At 43.0% G+C, this 11,825-nt stretch overlaps 1 protein-coding gene and 1 pseudogene across 1 annotated transcript; both read right to left on the bottom strand.

Annotated features, from left to right (window-relative positions):
* Positions 1–1,520: 1,520 nt before the first annotated feature.
* On the bottom strand, positions 1,521–2,163 carry LOC127923999 (keratin-associated protein 4-4-like; the record flags this gene model as incomplete). The annotated part of the gene is made up of 1 exon (XM_052508341.1): positions 1,521–2,163. A coding segment is annotated over exon 1 (643 nt), but the record flags the coding sequence as incomplete, so codon positions are not given.
* Positions 2,164–9,097: 6,934 nt separating this feature from the next.
* Positions 9,098–11,825, bottom strand: part of LOC118378857 (attractin-like) — a 34,994-nt pseudogene continuing 32,266 nt past the window's right edge.

Raw genomic sequence — 11,825 nt, 5'->3', positions numbered from 1 at the left:
TTACGTATTGCTGCTGACAGCATGTATGCTGACAGCATGTATAAAGACCTGACAGCATGGCTGACAGCATGTATACTGACAGCATGTATTGACAGCATGTACAGCATGTATACTGACAGCATGTATACTGACAGCATATATACTGACAGCATGTCCGTTGCCTGTAAAGACCTACATCACTATACTGACAGCATGTATGCTGACAGCATGTATACTGACAGCATGTATACTGACAGCATGTCCGTATGCCCGTAAAGACCTACATCACTATACTGACAGCATGTCCGTTGCCTGTAAAGACCTACATCACTATACTGACAGCATGTATACTGACAGCATGGACACTGACAGTATGTCCGTACCTGACAGCACATGTATACTGACAGCATGTCCGTTGCCTGTAAAGACCTACATCACTATACTGACAGCATGTACACTGACAGCATGTATGCTGACAGCATGTATACTGGCAGCATGTATACTGACAGCATGTATACTGACAGCATGTATACTGACAGCATGTCCGTTGCCTGTAAAGACCTACATCACTATACTGACAGCATGTATGCTGACAGCATGTCCGTTGCCTGTAAAGACCTACATCACTATACTGACAGCATGTATACTGACAGCATGTATACTGACAGCATGTATACTGACAGCATGTATACTGACAGCATGTCCGTTGCCTGTAAAGACCTACATCACTATACTGACAGCATGTCCGTTGCCTGTAAAGACCTACATCACTATACTGACAGCATGTATACTGACAGCATGTATGCTGACAGCATGTATACTGACAGCATGTATACTGACAGCATGTATACTGACAGCATGTCCGTTGCCTGTAAAGACCTACATCACTATACTGACAGCATGTACACTGACAGCATGTATGCTGACAGCATGTATACTGACAGCATGTATACTGACAGCATGTCCGTTGCCAAAGACCTACATCACTATATTGACAGCATGTATGCTGACAGCATGTATACTGACAGCATGTCCGTTTGCCTGTAAAGACCTACATCACTATACTGACAGCATGTATACTGACAGCATGTATGCTGACAGCATGTATACTGACAGCATGTATACTGACAGCATGTATACTGACAGCATGTATACTGACAGCATGTATACTGACAGCATGTATACTGACAGCATGTATACTGACAGCATGTATACTGACAGCATGTACACTGACAGCATGTATACTGACAGCATGTATACTGACAGCATGTATACTGACAGCATGTCCGTTGCCTGTAAAGACCTACATCACTATACTGACAGCATGTATACTGACAGCATGTATGCTGACAGCATGTATACTGACAGGCATGTATGCTGACAGCATGTATACTGACAGCATGTCCGTTGCCTGTAAAGACCTACATCACTATACTGACAGCATGTATACTGACAGCATGTATGCTGACAGCATGTATACTGACAGCATGTCCGTTGCCTGTAAAGACCTACATCACTATACTGACAGCATGTATACTGACAGCATGTATACTGACAGCATGTATACTGACAGCATGTATACTGACAGCATGTATACTGACAGCATGTATACTGACAGCATGTATACTGACAGCATGTATACTGACAGCATGTATACTGGCAGCATGTATACTGACAGCATGTATACTGACAGCATGTCCGTTGCCTGTAAAGACCTACATCACTATACTGACAGCATGTATACTGACAGCATGTATACTGACAGCATGTATGCTGACAGCATGTATACTGACAGCATGTATACTGACAGCATGTATGCTGACAGCATGTATACTGACAGCATGTATGCTGACAGCATGTCCGTTGCCTGTAAAGACCTACATCACTATACTGACAGCATGTATACTGACAGCATGTATACTGACAGCATGTATACTGACAGCATGTATACTGGCAGCATGTATACTGACAGCATGTATACTGACAGCATGTATACTGACAGCATGTCCGTTGCCTGTAAAGACCTACATCACTATACTGACAGCATGTATACTGACAGCATGTATACTGACAGCATGTATACTGACAGCATGTATACTGACAGCATGTCCGTTGCCTGTAAAGACCTACATCACTATACTGACAGCATGTATACTGACAGCATGTCCGTTGCCAAAGGGACATATTTTGAGGTGTGTTACAACATTCATTTAAAAATCAGAAAAAGTATGTTTTTCAACATTTAATTTAAATGAAAAGCTGAAATGTCTTCAGCCAATAAGGGTTTCACCATGAGGCCAATATTTACTTTAAAAAAGTTAGAGTTTAATAATTGTAATTGTATTAGTTATTTACCCACTGTTGCTAGGCCGTCATTGTAAATAAGAATTTGTTTTAACTGACTTACCTAGTTAAATAAAGGTTACAATTTTTTATTTTTTATAAATAAATATGTTCCTGCCAAGGCAGCAGCTATTCTTCCTGGGGTTTATTATGGATCCCCATTAGTTCCTGCCAAGACAGCAGCTACTCTTCCTGGGGTTTATTATGGATCCCCATTAGTTCCTGCCAAGACAGCAGCTACTCTTCCTGGGGTTTATTATGGATCCCCATTAGTTCCTGCCAAGGCAGCAGCTACTCTTCCTGGGGTTTATTATGGATCCCCATTAGTTCCTGCCAAGGCAACAGCTATTCTTCATGGGGTTTATTATGGATCCCCATTAGTTCCTGCCAAGGCAGCAGCTACTCTTCCTGGGGTTTATTATGGATCCCCAATACTTCCTGCCAAGGCAGCAGCTACTCTTCCTGGGGTTTATTATGGATCCCCATTAGTTCCTGCCAAGGCAGCTACTCTTCCTGGGGTTTATTATGGATCCCCATTAGTTCCTGCCAAGGCAGCAGCTACTCTTCCTGGGGTTTATTATGGATCCCCATTAGTTCCTGCCAAGGCAGCAGCTACTCTTCCTGGGGTTTATTATGGATCCCCATTAGTTCCTGTCAAGGCAGACGCTACTCTTCCTGGGGTTTATTATGGATCCCCATTAGTTCCTGTCAAGGCAACAGCTATTCTTCATGGGGTTTATTATGGATCCCCATTAGTTCCTGCCAAGGCAGCAGCTACTCTTCCTGGGGTTTATTATGGATCCCCAATACTTCCTGCCAAGGCAGCAGCTACTCTTCCTGGGGATTATAATGGATCCCCAATAGTTCCTGCCAAGGCAGCAGCTACTTTTCCTGGGGTTTATTATGGATCCCCAATAGTTCCTGCCAACACAGCAGCTACTCTTCCTAGGGTTTATTATGGATCCCCAATAGTTCCTGCCAAGGAAGCAGCTACTCTTCCTGGGGTTTATTATGGATCCCCAATAGTTCCCTGCCAAGGCAGCAGCTACTTTTTATCATCAATTTCTCTCAGCCAATCATCAGCCAGCCAATCATCAGTCATGTGTAAGCGCTGTGCTTGTTGAATGTCCTTCCCTATCAGCATGCTGAAAGTCTGTTGTCAATTTGTTAACTGTAAAATAGCATTTTATCTGGTCAAACACTATTTTTTCCAGGTTCACTAACGGTTTGCCGTTTGGTCGACTATTTGAGCCAGTAAAGGGTTCACTATTCTTAGATAGCGGAATGACTTTATCTTCCCTCCAGGCCTGAGGGAACACACTTTCTAGTATGCTTAAATGGAAGATATGGCAAATAGGATTGGCAATATCGTCCACTATCATCCTCAGTCATTTTCATCCAGGTTTTTGGTGGCTTGTCATTGATAGACAACAATGATTTTTTTCACCTTTTTCACATTTACGGATTTCAAAAGTACAATGTTCGTCTTACAAAATGTATTCAGATATACTTGGGTGTGTAGTGCCAGTGTTTGTTGCTGGCATGTCGTGCCGGTTCGCTAATCTTGCCAACGAAAAAAAAACATTCAAAGTGCTGTAGTTGGCAATTTCATCTCAACCATACAATTTATAAATTCCTCAATATTCCACAAGGATTTAACAGTTTTTCCAGTCATTTATTAATGGGTGCATGCTTATTAGTAACTGGAATAATTATTTTCATAAATGTGTCAAGTGCAGCATCTGGTTGCTCCTCATTACACACTACAGACCAGCAGTGTCTGGTTGCTCCTCATTACACACCACAGACCAGCAGCGTCTGGTTGCTCCTCATTACTCACCACAGACCAGCAGCGTCTGTTTGCTCCTCATTACACACCACAGACCAGCAGCGTCTGGTTGCTCCTCATTACACACCACAGACCAACAGCATCTGGTTGCTCCTCATTACACACTACAGACCAGAAGTGTCTGGTTGCTCCTCATTACACACCACAGACCAGCAGCGTCTGGTTGCTCCTCATTACTCACCACAGACCAGCAGCGTCTGTTTGCTCCTCATTACACACCACAGACCAGCAGCGTCTGGTTTCTCCTCATTACACACCACAGACCAACAGCATCTGGTTGCTCCTCATTACACACTACAGACCAGCAGTGTCTGGTTGCTCCTCATTACACACCACAGACCAGCAGCGTCTGGTTGCTCCTCATTACACACCACAGACCAGCAGCGTCTGGTTGCTCCTCATTACTCACCACAGACCAGCAGCGTCTGGTTGCTCCTCATTACTCACCACAGACCAGCAGCGTCTGGTTGCTCCTCATTACACACCACAGACCAGCAGCGCCTGGTTGCTCCTCATTACACACCACAGACCAGCAGCGTCTGGTTGCTCCTCATTACACACCACAGACCAACAGCATCTGGTCGCTCCTCATTACACACCACGGACCAGCAGCGTCTGGTTGCTCCTCATTACACAGCACAGACCAGCAGCGTCTGGTTGCTCCTCATTACACACCACAGACCAGCAGCGTCTGGTTGCTCCTCATTACACACCACAGACCAGCAGTGTCTGGTTGCTCCTCATTACACACCACAGACCAGCAGCGTCTGTTTGCTCCTCATTACACACCACAGACCAGCAGCGTCTGGTTGCTCCTCATTACACACCACAGACCACCAGCGTCTGGTTGCTCCTCATTACTCACCACAGACCAGCAGCGTCTGGTTGCTCCTCATTACACACCACAGACCAGCAGTGTCTGGTTGCTCCTCATTACTCACCACAGACCAGCAGTGTCTGGTTGCTCCTCATTACTCACCACAGACCAGCAGTGTCTGGTTGCTCCTCATTACTCACCACAGACCAGCAGTGTCTGGTTGCTCCTCATTACTCACCACAGACCAGCAGTGTCTGGTTGCTCCTCATTACTCACCACAGACCAGCAGTGTCTGGTTGCTCCTCATTACTCACCACAGACCAGCAGTGTCTGGTTGCTCCTCATTACTCACCAAAGACCAATAAATATTCTTTACATCATCAATGTAGGAATCACTACTGAACTTCTTGTATGACCTCTTATACACTATATTAGGCCCAGCCTGACCTCTTATACACTATATTAGGTCCAGCCTGACCTCTTATACACTATATTAGGCCCAGCCTGACCTCTTATACACTATATTAGGCCCAGCCTGACCTCTTATACACTATATTAGGCCCAGCCTGACCTCTTATACACTATATTAGGTCCAGCCTGACCTCTTATACACTATATTAGGCCCAGCCTGTCCTCTTATACACTATATTAGGCCCAGCCTTTGGAACTGTGGTTTTCCTAGATATGGCTACTATATTGTGATCAATACATCCTATGGATCTGGATACTACTTTAGAGCAGATGTCTGCAGCATTAGTAAAGATGTGATCACTACATCCTATGGATCTGGATACTACTTTAGAGCAGATGTCTGCAGCATTAGTAAAGATGTGATCACTACATCCTATGGATCTGGATACTGCTTTAGAGCAGATGTCTGCAGCGTTAGTAAAGATGTGACCAATACACTTTGATGATTTAATTCCTGTTCTGTTTGTAACGACCCTGGTAGGTTGACTGATAACCTGAACCAGGCTGCAGTGACTGGTTACAGTTAGAATTGTTTTCTTGAGTGGCCAGCTTGATGAAAGCCAGTCAATACTGAAATCACCCAAAAAAGATACCTCTGTTGATATCACATACAATATCAAGCAATTCACACATATTATCCAGATTCTGACTGTTAACACTTGGTGGTCTATAGCAGCTTCCCACCAGAATGGGCTTTAGGTGAGGCAGATGAACCTGTAGCCATATTACTTCAACAGTATTTAACATTATCCAGATACTGACTGTTAACACTTGGTGGTCTATAGCAGCTTCCCACCAGAATGGGCTTTAGGGGAGGCAGATGAACCTGTAGCCATATTACCTCAACAGTATTTAACATGAGATCCTCTCTAAGCTTTACAGGAATGTGGTTCTGAATATAAACAGCAACACCTCCACCATTGTCATTTCTGTTTCTTCTGTAGATGTTATAACCATGTCTTGCTACCACTGTATCAAAGGTATTATCTACGTGAGTTACAGAGATAGTCAGAATATGAATGTCATCTGTTATACTAGCATGTTATTGACTTCATAGACCTTGTTTTTAAGCTACATATGTTAAGGTGGGCTATTTTGAGCACTTTTCTTCTGGGATGTTTGATTGTTTTCATTGCTTTACTGGGAAGTTTAGCAGAGGTAGACATGCTCATGTTATTTATGTTAGTGCAGGGTGAGCTGCACTATGATGAAAATAATCATGGCCTCAAAATCGTCACGCTGCATACTGGACCCTATTCCAACTAAACTACTGAAAGAGCTGCTTCCTGTGCTGCTCTCCACCGGATGTGTACCAAACTCACTAAAAGTGGCAGTAATAAAGCCTCTCTTGAAAAAGCAAAACCTTGACCCAGAAAATATTTTTTTAAACTATTGGCCTATATCGAGTCTTCCATTCCTCTCAATTTTTTTAGAAAAGGCTGTTGCGCAGCAACTCAGCGCGATGTTCTACTCTGAAGGACTCGGCGCGATGTTCTACTCTGAAGGACTCGGCGCGATGTTCTACTCTGAAGGACTCGGCGCGATGTTCTACTCTGAAGGACTCGGCGCGATGTTCTACTCTGAAGGACTCGGCGCGGTGTTCTACTCTGAAGGACTCGGCGCGGTGTTCTACTCTGAAGGACTCGGCGCGGTGTTCTACTCTGAAGGACTCGGCGCGGTGTTCTACTCTGAAGGACTCGGCGCGGTGTTCTACTCTGAAGGACTCGGCGCGGTGTTCTACTCTGAAGGACTCGGCGCGATGTTCTACTCTGAAGGACTCGGCGCGATGTTCTACTCTGAAGGACTCGGCGCGATGTTCTACTCTGAAGGACTCGGCGCGATGTTCTACTCTGAAGGACTCGGCGCGATGTTCTACTCTGAAGGACTCGGCGCGATGTTCTACTCTGAAGGACTCGGCGCGATGTTCTACTCTGAAGGACTCGGCGCGATGTTCTACTCTGAAGGACTCGGAGCGATGTTCTACTCTGAAGGACTCGGCGCGATGTTCTACTCTGAAGGACTCGGCGCGATGTTCTACTCTGAAGGACTCGGCGCGATGTTCTACTCTGAAGGACTCGGCGCGATGTTCTACTCTGAAGGACTCGGCGCGATGTTCTACTCTGAAGGACTCGGCGCGATGTTCTACTCTGAAGGACTCGGCGCGATGTTCTACTCTGAAGGACTCGACGCGATGTTCTACCTGAAGGACTCCGGCGCGATGTTCTACTCTGAAGGACTCGGCGCGATGTTCTACTCTGAAGGACTCGGCGCGATGTTCTACTCTGAAGGACTCGGCGCGATGTTCTACTCTGAAGGACTCGGCGCGATGTTCTACTCTGAAGGACTCGGCGCGATGTTCTACTCTGAAGGACTCGGGGCGCGATGTTCTACTCTGAAGGACTCGGCGCGATGTTCTACTCTGAAGGACTCGGCGCGATGTTCTACTCTGAAGGACTCGGCGCGATGTTCTACTCTGAAGGACTCGGCGCGATGTTCTACTCTGAAGGACTCGGCGCGATGTTCTACTCTGAAGGACTCGGCGCGATGTTCTACTCTGAAGGACTCGGCGCGATGTTCTACTCTGAAGGACTCGGCGCGATGTTCTACTCTGAAGGACTCGGCGCGATGTTCTACTCTGAAGGACTCGGCGCGATGTTCTACTCTGAAGGACTCGACTCTGAAGGCGCGATGTTCTACTCTGAAGGACTCGGCGCGATGTTCTACTCTGAAGGACTCGGCGCGATGTTCTACTCTGAAGGACTCGGCGCGATGTTCTACTCTGAAGGACTCGGCGCGATGTTCTACTCTGAAGGACTCGGCGCGATGTTCTACTCTGAAGGACTCGGCGCGATGTTCTACTCTGAAGGACTCGGCGCGATGTTCTACTCTGAAGGACTCGGCGCGATGTTCTACTCTGAAGGACTCGGCGCGATGTTCTACTCTGAAGGACTCGGCGCGATGTTCTACTCTGAAGGACTCGGCGCGATGTTCTACTCTGAAGGACTCGGCGCGATGTTCTACTCTGAAGGACTCGGCGTGATGTTCTACTCTGAAGGACTCGGCGTGATGTTCTACTCTGAAGGACTCGGCGTGATGTTCTACTCTGAAGGACTCGGCGTGATGTTCTACTCTGAAGGACTCGGCGTGATGTTCTACTCTGAAGGACTCGGCGTGATGTTCTACTCTGAAGGACTCGGCGTGATGTTCTACTCTGAAGGACTCAGCGTGATGTTCTACTCTGAAGGACTCAGCGTGATGTTCTACTCTGAAGGACTCAGCGTGATGTTCTACTCTGAAGGACTCAGCGTGATGTTCTACTCTGAAGGACTCGGCGTGATGTTCTACTCTGAAGGACTCGGCGTGATGTTCTACTCTGAAGGACTCGGCGTGATGTTCTACTCTGAAGGACTCGGCGTGATGTTCTACTCTGAAGGACTCGGCGTGATGTTCTACTCTGAAGGACTCGGCGTGATGTTCTACTCTGAAGGACTCGGCGTGATGTTCTACTCTGAAGGACTCAGCGTGATGTTCTACTCTGAAGGACTCAGCGTGATGTTCTACTCTGAAGGACTCAGCGTGATGTTCTACTCTGAAGGACTCAGCGTGATGTTCTACTCTGAAGGACTCAGCGTGATGTTCTACTCTGAATGTAGACTAGAGTTCCACTTACAGTAACAGGTTCCTTTCAGAGGGTTTCCTTGGTAACGGTTCTCCACCTCACACCTGAGAGAAAAGAGAGGATGAAGTGAGAGAATAGAGAGGATGAAGTGAGAGAAAAGAGAATGAAAGGAGGTTAGAGACAACATAGACAGTAAATATATAATGTTGGACAAGGTATGTATGTATGTACTAAGTGTGTAATATCTCCTGTAGTGTACTTACAGGTGACAGTATGTATATACTAAATGTGTAATATCTACTGTAGTATACTTACAGGTGACAGTATGTATATACTAAGTGTGTAATATCTCCTGTAGTGTACTTTACAGGTGACAGTATGTATATACTAAGTGTGTAATATCTACTGTAGTGTACTTACAGGTGACAGTATGTATGTACTAAGTGTGTAATATCTCCTGTAGTGTACTTACAGGTGACAGTATGTATATACTAAGTGTGTAATATCTCCTGTAGTGTACTTACAGGTGACAGTATGTATGTACTAAGTGTGTAATATCTCCTGTAGTGTGTAATATCTCCTGTAGTGTGTAATATCTCCTGTAGTGTGTAATATCTCCTGTAGTGACTTACAGGTGACAGTATGTATATACTAAGTGTAATATCTCCTGTAGTGTACTTACAGGTGACAGTATGTATGTACTAAGTGTGTAATATCTCCTGTAGTGTACTTACAGGTGACAGTATGTATGTACTAAGTGTGTAATATCTCCTGTAGTGTACTTACAGGTGACAGTATGTATGTACTAAGTGTGTAATATCTCCTGTAGTGTATATTATTATTATTATTATTACTTACAGGTGACAGTATGTATGTACTAAGTGTGTAATATCTCCTGTAGTGTACTTACAGGTGACAGTATGTATGTACTAAGTGTGTAATATCTCCTGTAGTGTACTTACAGGTGACAGTATGTATATACTAAGTGTGTAATATCTCCTGTAGTGTGTAATATCTACTGTAGTGTACTTACAGGTGACAGTATGTATATACTAAGTGTGTAATATCTCCTGTAGTGTACTTACAGGTGACAGTATGTATGTACTAAGTGTGTAATATCTCCTGTAGTGTACTTACAGGTGACAGTATGTATGTACTAAGTGTGTAATATCTCCTGTAGTGTACTTACAGGTGACAGTATGTATATACTAAGTGTGTAATATCTACTGTAGTGTACTTACAGGTGACAGTATGTATGTACTAAGTGTGTAATATCTCCTGTAGTGTACTTACAGGTGACAGTATGTATATACTAATTGTGTAATATCTCCTGTAGTGTACTTACAGGTGACAGTATGTATATACTAAGTGTGTAATATCTCCTGTAGTGTACTTACAGGTGACAGTATGTATATACTAAGTGTGTAATATCTACTGTAGTGTACTTACAGGTGACAGTATGTATATACTAAGTGTGTAATATCTCCTGTAGTGTACTTACAGGTGACAGTATGTATATACTAAGTGTGTAATATGTATATACTAAGTGTGTAATATCTCCTGTAGTGTACTTACAGGTGACAGTATGTATGTACTAAGTGTGTAATATCTCCTGTAGTGTACTTACAGGTGACAGCGGTCTCCTTTGATGCCCTTGGTGGTGCAGAAACACTTCCCGTTGTTTGTGTTACACACACCGGCATGGCCATTACACTTACACGCTGCAATACAACATTATCACATTAATTATCACATTAATATATCAACATTATCACATTAATATATCAACATTAACGCAGCGTTATCACATTAATATAGCAACATTATCACATTATCACAACATTACCACATTATCGCACCATTATCCCAGTGGTGTGCCATCATTATCACATTAACATGTCGACATTATCGCATGAATATATCAACATTATCTCATTAACACAACATTATCAGTCATATATCAACATTATCACATTAATATAACATTATCACATTAATATATCAGCATTATCACATTAGTATATCAACATTATCACATTAATATATCAGCATTATCACATTGATTATCACATTCATATATCAACATTATCACATTAACATTATCACATTAATATATCAACATTATCACATTAACATATCAACATTATCACATTAATATATCAACATTATCACATTAACATATCAACATTATCACATTCATATATCAACATTATCACATTAACATATCAACATCATCACAGTAATATATCAGCATTATCACAGTAATATATCAACATCATCACATATATCAGCATTATCACATTAATTATCACATTTATATATCAACATTATCACATTAACGCAACATTATCACATTAATTATCACATTAATATATCAACATTAATATATCAGCATTATCACATTAATTATCACATTTATCACAACATTATCACAGTAATATACAGTAATATACCCTCATTATCACATTAATATAACAGTATCACATTAACACAACATTATCACACCATTAATTAATATATCAACAGTATCACATTAACACAACATTATCACAGTAATATATCAACATTATCACATTAGCATAACATTATCACATTAATACACCATTATCACAGTAATATGTCGCCATTATCACATTAACGCAACATTATCACATTAATACAACATTATCACAGTAATATATCAACATTATCACAGTAATATATCAACATTATCACATTAATATAACATTATCACAGTAATATATCAA

The sequence above is a fragment of the Oncorhynchus keta genome, unplaced genomic scaffold (genome assembly GCF_023373465.1).
Source record: "Oncorhynchus keta strain PuntledgeMale-10-30-2019 unplaced genomic scaffold, Oket_V2 Un_contig_3469_pilon_pilon, whole genome shotgun sequence".
Classification (NCBI taxonomy): domain Eukaryota; kingdom Metazoa; phylum Chordata; class Actinopteri; order Salmoniformes; family Salmonidae; genus Oncorhynchus; species Oncorhynchus keta.
The sequence above is the reverse complement of the archived record's forward strand: the minus strand, read 5'-3'. Positions and strand labels throughout refer to the sequence as shown.